The sequence below is a fragment of the Ornithodoros turicata genome, chromosome 2 (assembly GCF_037126465.1).
Source record: "Ornithodoros turicata isolate Travis chromosome 2, ASM3712646v1, whole genome shotgun sequence".
NCBI classification, from domain to species: Eukaryota; Metazoa; Arthropoda; class Arachnida; order Ixodida; family Argasidae; genus Ornithodoros; species Ornithodoros turicata.
The window spans coordinates 24,472,834-24,492,267 of NC_088202.1; the positions used below are offsets into that span (position 1 = coordinate 24,472,834).

At 45.6% G+C, this 19,434-nt stretch overlaps 1 protein-coding gene across 2 annotated transcripts in view; it reads right to left on the minus strand.

Annotated features, from left to right (window-relative positions):
* LOC135383233 (phospholipid scramblase 2-like) overlaps positions 1 to 19,434 on the minus strand; it is a 58,656-nt gene that overhangs the window by 1,024 nt on the left and 38,198 nt on the right. The window contains exons 3-6 of one of the 2 annotated variants that reach the window (XM_064612778.1): positions 16,238 to 16,315; positions 14,034 to 14,182; positions 8,428 to 8,598; positions 5,948 to 6,106 (exon numbers count right to left, since the gene is read on the minus strand). In XM_064612778.1, the coding sequence (XP_064468848.1) occupies positions 5,948 to 6,106; positions 8,428 to 8,598; positions 14,034 to 14,182; positions 16,238 to 16,315 (557 nt within the window). The remainder of the gene's footprint in view (positions 1 to 5,947; positions 6,107 to 8,427; positions 8,599 to 14,033; positions 14,183 to 16,237; positions 16,316 to 19,434) is intronic. The other variant, XM_064612779.1, reaches the window with a different exon arrangement.

Sequence of the window (19,434 nt, forward strand, 5' to 3'; positions counted from 1 at the left end):
GTTACTTTGTACAAGTCTCGCTTCCACGGTGTTGATTTGCTTTGGTCGCTAGTGCGGGGATGCATCTCTCCGAATAAAGCAGTGTCGTAATAGTGACGAACATCACGCTGTCTCATAACATGGTGCAGACACACCAAGTACGTATGGTAGAACATTTTTCTACCGCCTCGCAACGGAATACTGAGGCGCACCGACGAAAGGTGATCGCCGCGTCCGCCAGAAAAAGAAAGTCCGTGGTGCATACAGGGCAGACTTGGAGGTATCTTGAGTACCGTACCATAAATACTGTATCTTAAATACGTTTGTTGGCACCTTAGTATCTTACTGAGTAATTTTCGTGAAAATCATTTTGTACTGTAATTGTAATCATTGTAATCATTTACTGTACTGTAATCATTTTGTACTTTTTTTCAATATTTAGTACTCAGTACTCTAGTTACTCTCATTTTTGTCGAATATTCAGATGGGCATACTTTTTTCTTTGCCGCACCTGACAACAGTTGACCTTTCCAGGCGGTTTGAAAGGAAGTCCACGCTGTTATCATTTGGCTTGAAACAAAACTGTGTTCTGACCTTAGACTGGGCTCTCAGGAAACGTTTTTCAAAGGAAGATAGGACGGTTGTCGGTTGAGCACTTTGAAATGCAAATACTACTGCGTGCAAATAAAGCATATGTTTAATTTGCAGGCATATTTTGATACTTTTGTGGCTGTTTATTTTTTGAGTACCTTATAAATATAATACTTTTCAGTATTTACCACTCTACTCTAAATAGTTTAATTTCTAAATATATCTACTGTATGTTAATACATTTGGCGCTCAGTATTTAGTAACCAGTAAAGTAACAGTAAAGTAGTAAGTATTTAGTAGTTGTATTTTTTGTAGTATCTTTTACATCTCTGATAGGGTAAGGTGGGGCAAGATGCGATATTTTTTACTCGACGCAGCCTGTCTCAGGGACGCGTTGCTCCATGCGCTTGAAACTTTACTCATAGTTGCCTCTCTACATGTCCGCTTTGTTGCACGTGAGAATTGTCCGGATTGATGTTTGCGTTGAAGAGAAAAAAAAAATCGGCTACTTCTGCCTCGAATGTAAAGACCCTAGAAAAATGTGCGATTTTCTGTATTCCTTTTTCTTCTCAGCTGTTCAGCAGCGTGTCGCAGGTTTATTCTGTCGGTCCAAGTGCACACCCTATTTCTTTATTCATTGATCTACATATACGAGTGATTCCATCTCAACTCAGGCAGGGTGGTCTGGACACCGTCACCGCTTTCCTTCGAAAAAATATATGCTGTACCGCAACACGCGTACACATAGGAGCAATAAATATTTTGGCTCAATGTGTTGCGGTCGGCAGGAAAAAAAAAAATCAGAAATAAATTGACAAGTGGCATGACAATGACAAAAGTGGCTGACAATGGCAAAATGACGTGTGGCAAGACTGGATTCCGACCCCCGCTCGCACTGCCTTCCATTCTTCCTTCTCTAAGGCCCGGTATGTTTCTAGGGAACTTGCTTCTGATAACAAAAGCTCTCTTGATTTGTTGACTTAAGATGGCTACCATAGCACCGCATAGTCGGCACAGTACACACGATCCATACTGCACTTGCGTGTTCAAGTCGGCAACACAAGCCACGGACTCAGAATGTCGCTGAACTTCACGTGAACGGCATTGAGATTCGACTGTGGGAAAAACAAGTCGGAAAGACTCAAAATATATTGCTAGGACGGGATTTGCGGTAGGTCTGCGTCCTGAGCTCTGCCATTCAAGGCCGGAGACGTCTGCAATAGCAGACTCCACTAATCCTGTTAAAGGTTGGTCCTCACGGGTACGTTTTGGCGCACAGGCATCCGTCCTGTTGGCACGCATCCTCACGCAGCGCAATGCGTTGTCATGTTCTCACTGCCACGTACCTACGTCCGTCGGTTGACGGTGGTTGACACATGTGGTGAACGAAGCGCACCAGCGTGCGTTCAGTGCATGCCCATACAACACAGACGATGGCACAGCGAAGAGCGAGGGCACTACGGTTGAACATCGTGTTTTAAAAGCGTTTGCGTGCTCTGGTGCCTCGATAATGAAGATCCGGAAACGGATTCGCTGGATTTCTTGTGGCCCACTATAACTCGGCTACGCTACTCTTGCAGCAGAAATTGAAGGAGACAACAACACACGTTTTCACGCTGCACTGGTATTTATAAAATCTAGCATCGTCTTGTCACCTCTATTTCGCTGGAAAGCACTTACTGCACTGCAACGCCCATGGCTGCACCAGATACACCATACAACACCGTAACCATACAACACTGCCTCGTTGGCCGCCATTGCTGTTTACCTACCAAGTACAAACTGCGCATGCGTTAGGTTCGCCGCAGTGATTCCGTGTCTTGTGTGATTGGTCTCCTTGCTGCGTCGAACGCAGTGCTGTGCGGAAAAGTTGAGCCGTTGCGAACTCTTGTGCGTCCGTGCGTGGGAGCTCTCCGTTAGCTCGCTGTCATGGTAACTGACGGATACAGGCCAACGGAACGGATCTCTGTGCGTCAAAACGCATCAGTGAAGACAAACCTTAACTCTCTGGCGTGGTTCTCAAGGTCGAGATGTACATCGTGTGCTCCGCACTCCGCGTTCGTTGCGCGCTATCACGAGTTGTGCTGAAAACGACCCTTCCGTTTCGCGAATACATGTAGGTCGTAGCCTGGGCTATATAACTACAAAATATGAAGAAAAATCGGAGGTGGGGTTTTTTGAGAAAGGAGAGTTCAAAAAAACCAAATTTTTGATAGCATAGCTGTACTCTACGCCGCCTCGCCGAATGGGGGCAAGGTACAGACATGCAAATTTGAAATAAATTTAAAGAGCACGCTTCGACCTACACGCCGGTATATCATATATCTGGATGGCGTGTATAGGAGACGTACAGCGCAAAGACAAATATGAGCAAAATGTGAATTTCGTAGCAACTTTGGCGATTTTACTTGAAGAGCAAAACAGAATTGACCCGTGCTGTTTACCCACGCTGAAAGCCATTGTCCCTGATATATCGCAAAAAAAAAAAAGATCTGTAGTTGGGGACAGTCCGATGGCGAGGAATAAAATGTCAAAGTCGCTCTGTCAGAAAGCTCCTCCGCCGAGTCAATCTCTTTGTTTTATTTTTTGTTTCTTTTTTCTTTTTCTTTATCTTTTTTCTGGCTGACCACAACACATACAGAAAAAATATTTATTGTTGCTGTGTGTATGCGTGTTGCGGTACAACATATATTTTTCCAAAGAAAATGGGTGCTGGTGTCCGGCCTACCTTGCCTGAGTTGAGATGGAATCACCCATAAGCAAAATACGGGCACTCTTGATTATCCGGTGTTTAACTGGAAAATTATTGCATCCGATTATATGCACAGGGCAAGACGCGACAGCTTAATTTAATTTAAATGTAATGAAATTTAAACTTATTGTAATTTAGAAACTGATAAGTCAATTATTAGGTGGCTTTAAAATGCCTGTTCCTCAGACATTCTTCTTTTTTTTCTTTTGCATATTGCCTAGGATTTTGAAGCAAATTTTCCTGTGTGCTAAGATATTTCCAACAAAGCAGAAACGCACTCCAAAGTGAGCGGCCCATCAGATTAGCGGTGCCTTGCTTGAAAAAGATGGTGGAGGGAAATAGCACCGGGCTTTGTGTGGTTTTATTGCACATCATGTAGGCGGTGCGCTGAAGGGGGCTGTGTAGGTGCTCCAATTGCAAAAACAAATTTTTATAGTTCATTACCACGGCATGTCTCATCTTGCCACACGCGATGTCTCGTCTGGCCGCGAGGGTTGGGGCAAGATGAGACAATCTGAATTTTGAATTTCTTGTTCTGCGTTTATTTTAGAACCGGCTACGTCCGTCCTGATTTACAGATCAGTAGCTCTAGACCATTGAGAATGTGCCTATGGATTGTTATTTAAACACTGAAAATTCCATATGTCACGAAATAACACACGTGTATATTTGCAGTCAGACGCCTCTGCCAGACCTTCATTTCAACTACGCTGGAAGGCGAACCTCCCTTCCAGCGCTAAGGCAGCGTTGTGTAACGTCCAACGGATGCTAGATGTACGTCGTCTCAAGGGCTTCTGTTGGATGAACATTGCTTGAAGTTTCGGGTTTTAGTTTGCGCAGGATTTGATGGACGTGATGGTTACCCAGTTTAACCCCGTTAAACTGTACAACCGTGTACCTGTGTGTGGTACCTTGTAAATCCTAATAGAATATCAAGGTCGCAGAAACTCTACTGCAAATCCTTCACACGCCATGGAAGCATATTTTCTTGGCACTATACGCCCCCTACGTCAGTGTTTCCCAAACAGTGGGCAGCGACGGATTCAGCGGGGGGTCGCGAAACTAAAAAAAAAAGACAGAAAATTACATCCTTCAAGAGGGCTCTAAGGAGTTGGTGTTTGTGGGTCTCACAGGATACTGGAAGCAGGTATATTCTGTACAAAATGCTCATTATGTCAAATGCGCTCGCAATCCAATGCAGGAAGAATAACAAGCGCGCTGACTGTGATTAGTGCTTATAATGAGGAGTGTCACGTCAAAATGACGAAAGGATACGCCGTAATGACGAAATGTCCCATCTGCCAATGAAGATACCGCATGTTTTTTTGTTTTTTTTTTTCAAGAATTGTCACTAATATTTCTTGTCTGTAATAGCATTATGGAACGTACAATACAAAAGATCGACTTTATAATCACATAACGGCGCTATTACAACTATTCCAACACTGCTCTAGTTTGTGTTGCGCACGCTTCTGCAATATGATCCATATTGCTCCGCTCGCAGTTGCTAGAGCTTCTCGCGGTGACGATGTAGCCTCAGTTTCGTAAAGTTTCTTTTCCCGAGCGTTGACTATAAATGTTGCAATTAAATTTGTGTGCTTGATCACGTTGATGCACTGATCCTGTCATATCGCGAAGATAATTTTTTTGCAATGTGCTGCCCCTTTAAACCAGTGGTTATTAACTGATATCATTCAAGAGAACCCGTTGATCGTGCCAGCAGGATATGAAGAATCCTACTACACTGGAGCAACTGTATCGAAGGGGTGATGGGAACACTATTTATTCTGTTTAACTGATTATTTAATGACTCGATTATAAATTGTTGTGTTTTATTTTATTTTATTGTCTGGTCGCAGGATGTCACTCGAGCTATGCCGGATTCATTCAAGTGTTCCACAGTACCTCCCCGCAGACAACGCATTGTAGGTTGCCACTGATACTTGTAAATCCCAAGATCATGTAGGCAGGAACGCAGCTCCGAAGTTTCTCCGAAGTAGCCTCGACATTCCAAGTGCTTGTAGTGCTTACGAAACACAGAAGGAAACTATGGTGCGGAGCAATTGTGGGCTTGAGCAACCGATGAAGAAGACAGGCGGCTCTACTATTTGCAACGAGCGTCAGGCGCGGCAAACAAGTCCGGTGATCCCGATGTCCAATGCCCAATGCCAAACGATCAAATGTCAAGCACGGTCGGATACCAAGGTAGTCCGAGAGCGAGCCTTGGTAGGCAGTAAAGTTTCTCTCTAAAGTATCCTGTTCGCGGAACATACCCACAAGATTCGTGGGACACCGGTTGAGAAATACTGCCTTAGGCTATGCTCTGCCCACAGTTATGCGTCACAGAAAAAGGTCGTGGTAGCGGTTCCCAACGTCTAGAAAGCCAGCTCACTGATCGGGAAGGGCTCGCGAAGCGATATCGTATATTTTTGATGGCACGGTGGCACAAAATCAAGCGTCATTGACGTCGCTTGAACTCGAAACGCCTGGCATTTTATGGGCGGTGGCCCTCACCACAATACGACTGGTCGAATATAGTTTCGGTAAGAGATCATGGTCTATTCGGAAACGGTTGGCTTCACTTGGGCACCAGGAAATCACAGCCACAGAGGAACGAATACGTACGATTAGGATGGCGCATGCAAGGATGCTTGCTTTGGCGCAAACATCCAGGTCAATGGGAAATGTGACACTGAATGTGTCAGCGTCTGTGAACATCTCCTTCACCATCCCGGACCACTGCTTCGTGATGATACCGATGTCTGTTCCAGCCATCGTCCGAACCTGGAAAAAAGAAAGAGATACATATTAGGCTCAAATATAGCCAGGAGATATGGTCATATCTTGCTTGTCTCGCCCCTGGCGATAACACTCCACATTCATAATCTTAAAATAAAGTTGTTGTTGTTCTTGCTTGTTTAAAATTAAGTTAGCTCGATCGTTATCGGAAGGCTCCATTGCAATTAAGAGATCTCTAAGTTATACGGCATTCAGTTTCCACACACAGACGTAGAACACCGGATGTCTTCTCTCTCTCTTGACCTCGTTATCCGTATCACCTCGTCCCATCCAAGGATTAGCCCGATCGAAAGACGCATGTGACAAAAAGACAGAATTCTGGTGGCGACAGTCAAGCCCGTGCCTGTCTGATTGGCGATCAGATTACCGTTACACAACGCCGAGATCGCGCCAATACATCAAGGTATTGTTCGTGGTGGTCATCGTTGGTGAGACATAATGTTGTATTTGTCCCTAAACTTAACGGACAATAAAATGCGAACATTATCGTGGAACGAAAAAACCCGCTACCTCGGGGTAGCGCGATCTTTCCGTTCCTTTTGTGTTTGCCGATCGGCATCACCACAAAAGGAACGGAACTCGTTCTTGATTTGTGAGCGAAATAACCCGCAATTTAGGCTTTCTTCTCGAACTTCTCAAAAAGGCCGAAGATGGAACCTGCATTTCCGCATAGAAAAATGCTTACGCTTTAGTGCCCCTTTGATGCTGACTGAACCTCTTCAGTTTACATTACCGTTCGCTTGACCCTGTGGCGGCCCGTGGACAACGACGACGACGTGTCTCTGCTGCCGCGCGCCACTGCGCCTGGCAGCCAGTTCTACCGGCACCGTTCTAGCGTAAGGCCACGTCCATCTGCCCACTGGGACATTCAATCATCGCCGGTCAGGACTCGTGTAGAGGAACACCAACTCCTCTATACAACCCCACCAACTTCGGTCTTGTGAGGATTCCTGCAGAGTGCTCACACCCGGGGATTGAGCGAATGCAGCGACAGCCGTTGTGCGTATAGGGCTGTTGATGGAAAGTTTGCACAGCGCCATTTCGAACCCAAGCGGCCACGAATCCAACAGTAGGTAGTTTCATCAGCGGATTCTGCGTGGTGTTTCAAGCGATGGTGCCAAGGTATGTATATGACGCAGTTCGAACCCAGGTGCCTCCAGTCACAACATGACATGGCCAGCATCCTATAACTACTGCGCCACGCGAGCTGGTGGCGCGAAGCCGCAGGGCTCAAACCAAAGTACTGCGGCCCAGTCGTCGGAACCATTCGAAGATGATGTAGGTGACTCATGGCACACTACCTAAGATTCCGGAACTGTAGCGCAGGATATCCATCCGCGCTCGCGGTGTGCTGCATGCAACTGCGCGGAAAACATATTCCGCGTGTGATACCTAAATCGAGCGAATTTATTTTCCGGTTTAAGGTTGTAACTGTTTAGATTTTGAATAGAAGCAAGCGCCTTTTGGTTTTCAGTGTTAGCAATTGCAAGGAGCTTCCACTGCCAAAGTTGCAATAATATAACTCAGAGAATGTCGCGCCTTGTAGGGTAACGTGGGGCAACTTGAAGACGGGGGCAAGTTGAGGACAGTTTGAGTTTTCCGCGTGGCATTTTAACAATATTTTTTTTCTCGTCTGTGACACCAGGGTGAGCACAGTCCTTGTCTGGGCTTCGAAGAACGTGTTGACGTTCTGCACGTGGTTTTTTAGAAAGACGTGAGACGCTGTTTTGCAGATGTGGTCGAGGTAAGAGGGGCCTTTTTTTGTCCCATCTGTAACTCTCGCGAGCATTGACTTCGAGTTTGCTCATTTCTGCTCCTCGGAGAGACTCAGGCTAATAAAATATGACCTCACCGTTATGATGCTGTGTCACTGCCCTGTGTTTCCATGTACAGTACTCATGGCTGACCGTTTCGTCTGGCCCAAACAAAAGACAAAATTTAAACCCGGCATTTATTTTTTTATGTCCTCAACTTACCCATAGGATGGGGTAAGTTGATCAAAATATGTAGCCTGTCATTTTTGGCTCGTACGAAATAAATATCTGGTTTAGCACCACAGTAATTTGTGTATCATTTCTCAAATGTTTAGGGACTCAGTTACCGAATTATGGTACAATTTAGGAGATTATTCTGACTGCTATTAACGAAATAGCTCAACTGTCTTCAACAGACCACCTTACCCTATACCTGTTCACAGTCCCTTTAAACTTCGTGAATCCCTAGAATAGCGAAGGTAGAAATGCACGCAGGCGAATTTACTATGTGTTGTTGTTTAGTCTTAACTGATGATTTCATGTTAAAATTACCGCAAATTTGACGTCACATGCACACGGGAGGCTTCGCGTGATGCATGGACCTTGCACTCTGGCCACAGGCTTCCCAGTCTTGTCGTTGATGGTAAACGACGGCCGGCAGAACGAACATTCTTCATATACGAAGCCTATCGCCTCGTCGGGAGGCGCTTCTACTGCCACTTCCTAAAACCAGAGGAAAGGCTTTCTTAGTAATGCTGTCGGGACAATATATATGTGCACAAGGGCGCGCGTCCATGCTTTGCACTCTCGAGCACTGGCGTAGCCAGGGGGGGGGGGGGGGGGGGGGAGCCCCTCCTACCTGTCACGGCATTTTTTTTTTCATCCGCATCTTGCGGTGTGCACAAGTATGTATATATTGTTTCACCCGGGATCAGCCGCGGGGGAAGGGGAAGTGGGGCCAGTTTTTGCATCGAGCACCCCATACCTTGGAGGTCTGGCTACGCCACTGCTTGCGAGTGCCCTCTGTCGCCTTGCGGTTGATGAGTCGCGCCTCAGAATCGCGCCGTTACTTAATGGAGCACTGAAATGTATCAGATTGCTGGAATTCACTCTTGATTAGCCGCAAGTATTGTGTGAGGAGCGAACACGCCAAATAGTTTCTCTGAAAGGTGTATGGTCATTGCGCAAAGTAATTTAGAAAGACCCTTTGAAAAATGGGTCGTGTGCGGAGCACCGTGACATTGAAGGCGAGTTCTGATCTCCTACCGTGACAGGACATGCTGTCCGGTATTCTCTCCCATAATTTAGTTTTTCACACGATTTACATGTTCATCGGCATGAATTTTGATTACTGCATTAATACTGCCTGTAACGTTAGTCAAAGTAAGGATAATATCTTACTGTGCCTAAGCATGTTCACTTCGTGGTGTCCCTACACTTCCGATACCAAATTCATTCCAAAACTATTATAGTCTGATCTGATAATGATAAAGAAAGCCAAGACACCGTCATCGAGTGCGCAATGTGCCAGCCTCCGTAACGACGGGTTCTGGAAGTTTCGGGGGCGTTTGAGTGCGCGGACATTTTTGACACATCACACAAGACACACACATGACACATTTTTGACACATCACGGAAAGGCGGGATGATGCAGCTGGAAAAACGCTGGTCTAAGTGTGTAGCCCTTAAAGTTGACTATGTTGAAAAATAAAATTGAATTTGCTAGAATAATGCATTTTACCTTTATTTTACAAAACTTTTCAAACAACCCGTATTGCCGGCGAGTTTGTGCACGAGGGTTAAGGGAGCTCGGAAAACCATCTAAAAAATGTTCAGTTCGAAACGCGTTTTGAAAGCCGGAATTTTCTCTGTACGGGATATTTTGGATAGAAAAGTACACACTCGATCGAACATCGCCGCGCGCGTTCCCGTTCGACTCGCTGTGGGTCAAACGAGGAGGAGGAGAAGGAGGAGGGGGAGGAGGAAAATTCATCGGTGATTTTTTTTTTCTCCCTGTCACGTGGTCAATAATGCAAGACTTCGAAATGCTCGTGGAATGTAGGCACGTGTTGCCACTAACAGAGTGGGACATTCGGATTCTGCTGTCATGCAGAATGATTAGCTGTACGCCGTACGCTGATGTATGGCTTAAAATGTCCGCGGGCACAAACTTAACTGGCGTTGTCGGTCACCATGCGGTGATCAAACAACAGGCGCCGGGACTGCTCGGATGAAGTCAAACACCTGGCGTGTTTGTGTTGTCCATGATTGTAGCCTGCCTCGGCTAATTCTCCTTGTTTAGCTCGATGATTGGTAAGTTGACGATAAATTGTGGTTGTTTTGTGACATTTCTGGGCTCTGTTGGTCTTTGCAACAGTCAATGGATTGCCAACAGTTGATCTTTGGTCAGCGTCTGCTGCCGCGACGTGCAAGCTTCGGCATTGCGATAGATTTCACTAGATAGTGTCTGACAACGTATCGGCAAGAACACACCTCCAGCTGAATGAGACGTTAACTGAATCACTAACAAAGTTTATAATGGGCGAAATAATGATCACAGCGATGCGGCGATATTTTAGAAGCGTGAACTGAAGCAATGCTTACTGTTGCGCTGTGTCATTGCCGCAACACGATAACGAACGCTGCACAAAACACAGACAGCACAGCGTTCATCTGGCAACTGAAGTTTATTTTTACAGTCCACCTACTCCGGAAGGTCGCGCGAGAAAAAAGCGAGCTCGAGTGGGAAGAGATTGACCGATTTTTAGCTAATGTTGTTCGGGTACTTCTGAATGAGGGTGGCCTCCACAATCTCACTGGACACGGTCGAGGATTGAACCATGCCTTGAACGGTGTCTGTAGACCAATGTTCGTTTACTGTATCTGATAAATCAAAGAAAAAGCGAAAAGAAACGCTGTTGCAACCATTGTGGCTCACAGCGCCGTTCCAAGCGAAAAATAGCAGATGACGTTTCTCTAAACCAACCAGCGGGCTGTATCATGTCAAAATGACGTGGGCGGCTGGTCTGCGCATTCCGGGCATCGCCACCGGTGCGCACGATCGCGATTTTTAAAATCGAATTCTGAGATATTTATACATCTGTTGAATGAATTACTTCGCCTGGTGCATTTTCGTATGTAATTTTTAGTATGTATTTTAGTAGTTAGTAGCGCATTTTAGTTCATGGATTGCCTCGAAAAATGGTAGTGATTGAGGTGCTATCTCGTCTCCTTTATAACCTGTGCAGAAAAAAATGGGCTTACTGAAGATTTTTTGCAACAAACACAAAGGTTTGATGGGACGAAAACATCGGGGTCTCATTTTTGCTTACGACCTACCAAATGCTACGGAGATGAGGGAGCAAAGGAAACAAATGGGCAATCAGTTATGTAACTCAATTCGATCAATTGTTGGCACAATCGTATTAAGGAACTAACACGGCTAACTTTTCGTACTCTGTGCATTTATATATGTGAATGTGTCTGCTTTTTCCCTCTTTACTCTAGTGAGTCAAAACATAATAAAAAAACAATGCTGAACCACATTAGGCAACCGGGTTAACGAGGTTGGTTAACTCACTGTCTTTCGTGCGCCTAACGCAGGTCGTAGAACATTATTTATTTGCTATAATAAACCTTGCGGGAACCTCAGCGGTGCCCAGACAAGGCTTCTTTCTGGACCCGCATGCCTAATTCTCGAATTTACACTGTCGCAAAAAGATTCCGATTCATATAATCCTCTTCGCAGGCTGGGCATGTATCTTAATTTATCATGCAGAGTGGAACTTCTAAGAGCGACGAACTGACATGGGAAACTTTACCTGGCGACAATTCTTGTAGTGAAATGCCGGTGTACCGAGATATCCGCGTACAGAGATATTGGTACATCGAAACATCTGTGCACAGGGATGTCCGTGTACCGAAATGGCCGTAGGAGAATGTATTTTACGGAAATGTCCTAGACCGTCCAAGGATGATTGGATCGGCCCGTCCGGTGGGCCAGGATCATCCTTTGTTGCTTCTATTCCACAGTCAAAGAAACAAACAAAAAACGAGCTTCCACGATGATTGCACGCGGCTATTGGAGACTAAAGTGCCTCAATGCAAGACACCGCTACCTCGAAACAACACGCACAAAAAAGGGATGCACGCGTTGTGTCGTCCGCATTGTGCCGCATTGTGTCGTCATTTTTGAGCGAAATAATGCACGATTTCCCTCTCCTTCTGAAAAACGCCGACAATGCGCTCTCATTGGTCTCCGCAAACGATTTGTCCAATGAGAAGCGTACTCGTGGGAACCTCACCTCTGGAACTTCACCCCATGAGGAGAATCTTTCGGCCGTTTAACGACCACCAACGCAGACCTCATCGTTGTCTTCTGTTTGATGGTGGACACACGTTGTACTATGGCGATAGTTCCGAGTAGTTTGCCCAATGCAGTATCAAAACTCGTAAATTATTGTGCCAATCACTTCACATCAACCAATCCGCAACAAGTTCCCACCCAATCCATGTTCTCATCGCCTTTCGGATCTTTCGTTTACGCGTCATAATTGATTTATCACCTTTAGAGGTGCTCTACCTTGTTGACAACCGCAAGAACATAGCTCACGAAAGGATGATGATGATTTGGGTTTGATGGTTTGGGGACAGGGTCACGAAAGGACCTGCACTTCCTGTCTTGAACATGAAACACGGTTCATTCGACGAAGCTTCGAGGGAATAGTTACTATCAGTACAGTTTCGTCGAGTAATATAGCAGGTGTAAGATGCGTTGTTCCAGACATTTACTGGTTAATAATTAATCGGTTAATATTTCCGAGGGCGAATTGGCGCCAAGCGGAATACATTCAAATTGAAATTTTCAGTTACGCGAGATATATTACTCGCTGGGATAAAATATAATGCACACACTCTGCCAATAGTTGGCCGTATGCCCTAGTTAACCGTTAAGACCTCTGACGTCTCTTACGTTTCCTTTATGTATGCTCATTTGTCATAAAAATGTCTCCGGCTGACGGAGTGATGACCAGCATCAATAACATTTTTAAGGACAATGGCGCAGGTCACTGTATACAGTGATCTGCGCCATTGTCCTCCAAAATTGATGCAACCTGCAGCAATGACACAGATGCAAATTTGGCAACATTGGTAAGCGCCACACTTCTATTTGCCACACTGTTTCGCGAGGCACTCACCAAATGAAATAAAGGAAAACATCCACTTTTGTTTCAGTGAACACATGCGGGACGCCTATTTTGTTTGTCTCGTTGTTGCGTTATGTTTGTTGTTGTTAACGTTTCGGTGGCGTTCGGCGGTGGATAAGGCTGGCAGAGAATTAATAGCAGCAATATATACGCCTTTTATCCGTTCCTTATCCGCCACCGGCTTTATAGTGCAAGGTAACATGAGGCATAGTGATAGGCATGGGGCACAGTGTTAGATTGCGGATAAGAGGCCTCATTCGGGAATCATGGAAAAGCGAAACTGTAACTGCGTCCGTAAAGCAGTGAGACATTGTCATCACTTCACGCAAATCGCCAAGCAATCGGGAATGGGTAGGCAAATCATACTGGCGGCAAATCGTATGTAGAGGAGGAACAAATATTTTGTTGGCATTTGTTTGTGGTATTCAACAATAGTGACTTGAATCCTACGCGTTGTGACCAGGAGATGAAAGCGGAATCACTCAGAATTAGAATCAAAGATGGCATGCTGTTTTCTCGTGCTCAGCCACGTGTTGATAGGCGTATCTCAATAGGTGTGTGATGAGGCACGGTATTACGGGGAACACATGGGGCACCCTGATGCAGTGCACTCCAGGGTCCATCAGCCCATTAATTAATTCGTTGCATGATGTTTGTATCATACTGCCCCACTCGTTCTAACACTCTGTCCCATCCTGGGGTGCACAGTTACTAGAGTTGACAATCTATATTTTCGCAATCTCTCACAGCATCTCTTCGAAAATAACGTTTATTTTGTATGACCGGTAGAAAACAAGATTTGCTCAAGCCAGTGGAGGTAAAAATGCAAAGTTTTCTTTCCTATAAACAAATACAAAAAAAAATGACAAACTTTTCCGTCTTACTGTGCCTCACGTTCCCCTACATATTTTTTGAGCAAGTGCACATCAGGACACAGAAGCGCAAGCAAACCTGCAGACCACAGCAGCAACAACCGCGATAGTTGCTTTGCAATCGAAGTGGTCGGACGAACCTCATCACCGCTTGGTGCTGTGAGTCCCAGGCGTGCATCTCAAAGCATCGGCTTTGATTACAGCAGCATCGCGTACAGAGGCCACTCGCTGCAAAATATCACACATTGGGTTGAAAGGCAAATCATCAAGGAAAGTTTGACACGGAAAATAGCACAGCACTTTCTCAATTATTTTTATTTTCGTATGAGACGGGCCAGTCGGCGGAAATAACATCTTGTAATCACACGTATGGGGCAGAAATTTTTTGCTGCCACGTAAAAAATCGCACTTAGCCACTGAACCAGTAAAGATGAGACTAAGACTCGGTACCCTCGCGATGCTCAATGCTTTGCAACGATTCCTTTAGTTTTTTGTGTGACTTAGCAAGGTCTCCATTTGTTTTTTTCTTTGCATATGGCTCTAGCAAAAATGATTACAAGATGCTATTCCTGCAACATGGTACAAGAGGGACGAGGACCAGGTGGAGCATGAAAACTAATCACAAGCAAAGTAACGTGCTTTTGCAGTTTCTCTGGTCTGCTTGTGAAGACCGATAGCCCTGGTCACAACGGAAAATATACTGTTCTCTGTACGCGTGGAACGCTCACTTATCTTATGGTGGAACAAGTTACTCGTACGCCTTGTGTGCACAGTTATTCCTATGTGATATTTAACACCCACTCCGGAATCAACACAGAAAAGACAATGTGGGTACTTCACACATCATACAGCTGCTTGGAGTGGCCACAGAGAATGACAAAGCCAGGCTTGTAACCAGAAGTTTCAGTTTCAGTTTCGGTTTCGTACAGCTGAATTTTTTTCGACCTTCAGATTTTGCACTTCACCGGCACGGGTAATTGGAGTAGCGAGCAATAAAGACATGGCGGGCTGGTTCTACTCGCTGCACTTCTAACAGTACTTTGTGGTTTGGCTCACGAGTCAATGTTTGTGTTGTCCCTCAATGTGCCCGCACTCAGGCTTTTACATTATGCCGTCCATCCACCTGATGGCCCGTATCTAGGCCACTTTATACATCCATTAAGGCTCGTTTAAAGCTGGTCTATGGATGTTTCAGCAGTCGACGCCGCGTTCCGCGCCGCCCGCCAGAGTTCGCCAAGCCATGCCATCGACAGTTGATCATAGTTCGACGACACAGAGCGGAGCGAAGCGACGACACGATGTTTTCTTTTGTTGTTGTTGTTGTTGTTGCTTCTATGCCACTTTATTTGTCAATGCATCCCTCGCCTGCAAATCTAACCAAACCTGTACCAGTACTTCTCGGATACGTAGTTCGTGAGACGAAACATCGTAACTTCAACACTGACGAAGGACACTGACCGTATTTACGACGCAATTGACGGTGGAGTCAGAGAGCACGGCTCTGAAGTTCGCATTTCTCCTGAGCTTGCTTCATTTTTCTTTTTTTTTTCTGTCATCCAGTCGACTCGACCACTGGCGTCGCGCAGCTGCAAGCCACGCGCCGTTCCACCCAGTTCCGTCGGACTGTAAATCAACGTTTACAGTTCGACGAGACGGGCAGCGGCTGTCGCTCAGTTTATAGTTCGGCGGTATGAAGCGAAACGTTGTGGGACGGGAGCGGGCGACTGCGCCAGCCGTCGTCTAATGAGTAGAGCAAGTCTCTACTTCTGGCGTCGGCCAGCAGTAGCCCTCAAGTACAGTGCACTGCGCTTGTCGTTCGCTGCTTCAAATGATCATCAGAGTCTGCACGAAACGCTTCGAGTGGATGACAAAAAATGAAACAAGTGCAGAAAAAATGCGAACTTCAGAGCCGCGCCTTCAATAGCCCTGCCTTCAATTGCATTGTAAATGCGGTCATTATCCTATGTCGCTGCTTAAGCAAACGAGGTTTCGTCTCCTCGGTCGACGAATGCAAGCGGTTTTGAATGCTAGTAAAAGACGTGAAGGCGCGGGGCGAGTAGGCAAATAAAGCGGTACGGATGCATGAAATGATATCGTGCCGTCACTTCGTTACGCTACGCTCTATCCTGTCGGAACGTGATCAACTGACGACCGCGAACGTGGCGTGAGGAACCCTGGCGGACGGCGTGGAACATGGCAGCTACTGAGGAGTCTTTGCGTCGGACTGTAAACCAGCGCTCATGGATTTCCTCAGTTAATGGCGGTAAAGCAAGGAAGACTTACATTCGGCGAGATAGTACACGTTCTGGCCCTGGGTGTTGCAGGCAACGTATTTGTTCTGAGTCTCGAAGCCCACCACAGCTGGAATGTGTAGAGCAAAGAATTACCCGCAGAAGCAGCCATTTCGAAGCACTTGGCGCAGATGTCTAGCTATCTTCATTGTAACCCACGTGCACTGAGCTGAATTTTTTAGGCAGCCATGTGATAGTGCAGCTGTACCTTCAGCGATGGTTAGCGGTGTGTGCCGCCACGGAGAGGAACCGCCGCAACCACTTCTATGGGAACCGCCGCCACGGGTCAAAACCGGCATCTGTGCGTTCGTGTTTTTGTGCATGTGTGTCCGTGACTGGGTGTGTTAGTCGTGTTAGCACTGCGTCGTATGGGCGTTCCCAAGAATTCTTCCCAGGAGGGAGGGGCAAAGTGTTTCGTGTGTGTGTGTGTGTACACTCTAAACCCGGTACCTTCTAGTAAAGGGTAAAAATTTCAAAATTTTCACCCTCTATTTAAGAAGTTACCTTGTAACCTATGGACAATACCCTCTATAAACGTTACACAAATCACCTATAAATAGAAGTTACTGTCTTGTAACCGCCACACCGACGTAAAAGTTAGTTTCGCCAGGCATGACTGTCTCTAAGACACTAGCCTCTTCACAGACGCTAGAGAATAAATGGTGCTCAGAATGAGCTCTCATATATCAGTGCAGAACGCATACTGTCATTCACAACATATAGCTATAATATACGTAATTCATCTAAAGGCATACAGTGGCGAAGAGTGAGTGGACACTACATGTACAGATTCACACGCACAATAAATGAAACAAAGAAACAATTGCAACTGAAGCGTACGTATTATTTAATTGGCAAACCTGGAACTAATGCTGAGGCAAGAGCACGAGGACGTCACAATGCCAACACTTCAGATGTGGTGAACGGCATTCAATTTCAAGAAGGTATACTCTTTGCAGTTCTCACGTTGTTGCAACTTCCTCTCCAGCAGGCCGAAAACATTTATATTCCTTTGACATTTCAGAATGGCACATCAGCGACACGGATATGGTTAATCAGAAGCACACTGAGAAGTAAAACACAAGGATCACACGGACGTAACACACACGTACACACTGTGTTGAACCGTTGGCACGTGTTGAAGAGACAGACTGTGCTGTGATTAGTGTTCCTAGACTATCCAGCAAAAACGTAACCACGTAAACTTTGTAGTGAACATACCGTATAAATACCCTGATAAAGTTCCGTCACTTCAACCTTGTGCTTTCTTCACAATTCTGAACACGATCCGCAGTTCGTACAGACCCAGACACACTATAACGTAACGCATACTGATCCGAAACTCTCGTACTGAATGATTGAATGTGCGGCTTGAACGAGAACATAGTGACTTTTGAGCAGTACCTTCTATACAGTGAGCATTATGTAGTGAGCAGTACCTTCTATAGTTATGAGCAGTACCTATACAGGTTACCTTGGAAAGAAACAAGAAAAACAAACGAAGGAAATTCAAACGCGGAATTCGTTTAGAAGTTACAACGTTCCTATAAAGGGTACATTTATAAGTTACGACGATTGGATTTCCGTTGAACTCTGAAGTAACCTCTATTGTTCCTCCAGTGTCACGTTACATGTTGTATTTAACCTCTAAATAGAGGTATCGTACGTGTAACCTCTACGATATTTAGTAATCTACGTCTATATAAAGGTTACACATTGCTACAAGTTACAATAAAGGGTACCGAGTTAAGAGTGTAAGGGGGGGAGCAAAGCATGCAACTATCTCACCTCTTTTCCTGGAGACGGACGTTGCGGACAGTGGGGTTGTTCATGTTATTATCATATTTGAGAAAACTCGTGAGGGCCTATGAATAAAGAGTGCACACTTTTCACAAGTGACCTTGTAGCTCTAGGGTGCACGACTCGCCTTGCACCTATGATACGCACACACGGTTTCGGACGCTTTTGGAAGCCAGAGGACGAGTCCGCTGTTACTGGTAAGTTTTCGAAAATGCTGTGAGAAAATTTCGAGTAACGCTTTATTCCAAAAGCAAGAGTTAGGTGACGGGATTATGAAACTTTGAAAGGTGCGTCGACGGAAAACGGAGACACATTAGGGGCGAGTACTTTTGTAATGAATACTTGTGTCTCTGCAATGACGCTGGCAGTTCAAAGCCGTTCAAAGCGTTTTCTCTGTCGTTCTTCACCTCTTCAATCAAGCGCTATGCTCCCTGTACCGTAGCGTGTAACATGCAGAGGCACCTGTTTGGCGCGTTTATTTCTATAAGCTGAACCCACACGGGCACACTACACTGCGTTACACGAAAATGACCAGCTGAATTCTGTATTACTCGATTCACTGGCACCATCTAAAACACAACATTTCCAAAGGTGTCACACTTTAAAGGGTGAAGAACATCAGAAAAAGGGACACAGAGTGCCCACTGCGAGGGAAAGCGCCGTTAGCATTTCGTCGCGCATCAAATATATTAATGAAAGTTCGCCGAGGAGATGCTTTGCGGTTGACAGTTTGAATTTCATAATTTGGAACAGCGGTTAAGCAGCCTGAACGGGGAAAGCGATCACGGCAGAGGTTCCAGCGTTGTACAGCTAGAAGACAGATACCGGCAATTAACTTTCAGCGGGCCGTTCGAGACCACTGGCTTTTCATCCAAGCGCCGGTAATAATTATTCGAGTATCACGTAGAGCTAACATAAGAAACGATTCATCTGCTAAATTTTCGCTAAAATTTCGCTGACCGTTGCTGCGGGAGACGGGACAATCAACTCACTCTGAAAACGCTATAGCCGCTGCTTTGCTGTTTACCTTGGGGACCATGGTGGAAGGAAACACAGGAGCGGCCGTTACCGCCATTACTTCCGGTTCACCACGTGACCAGCCTATCTAAAGTTGCGTTGTTTCTTTGTTTTTTTAGGCTTTGCTGCTCGTGCTACTCTCGGTGCTACTATATCGTCACTGGGGTGGGTTATGCTCCGTAGGGGCAACGTTTTGTCACTAATGAACGCTGAATCCATGCAGTTTTATGCTCTTTTTCGAAATGTTATGTACGTCACAAAATTTTATGAGGGTGTTATCCAAATTTGAGGGGATGTTAGGAGGGTGCAGGGGGTCTGGATAAATCACTGATTTACTATTAAAATCTGAGCACCTTAGCGGAATCAACGTTA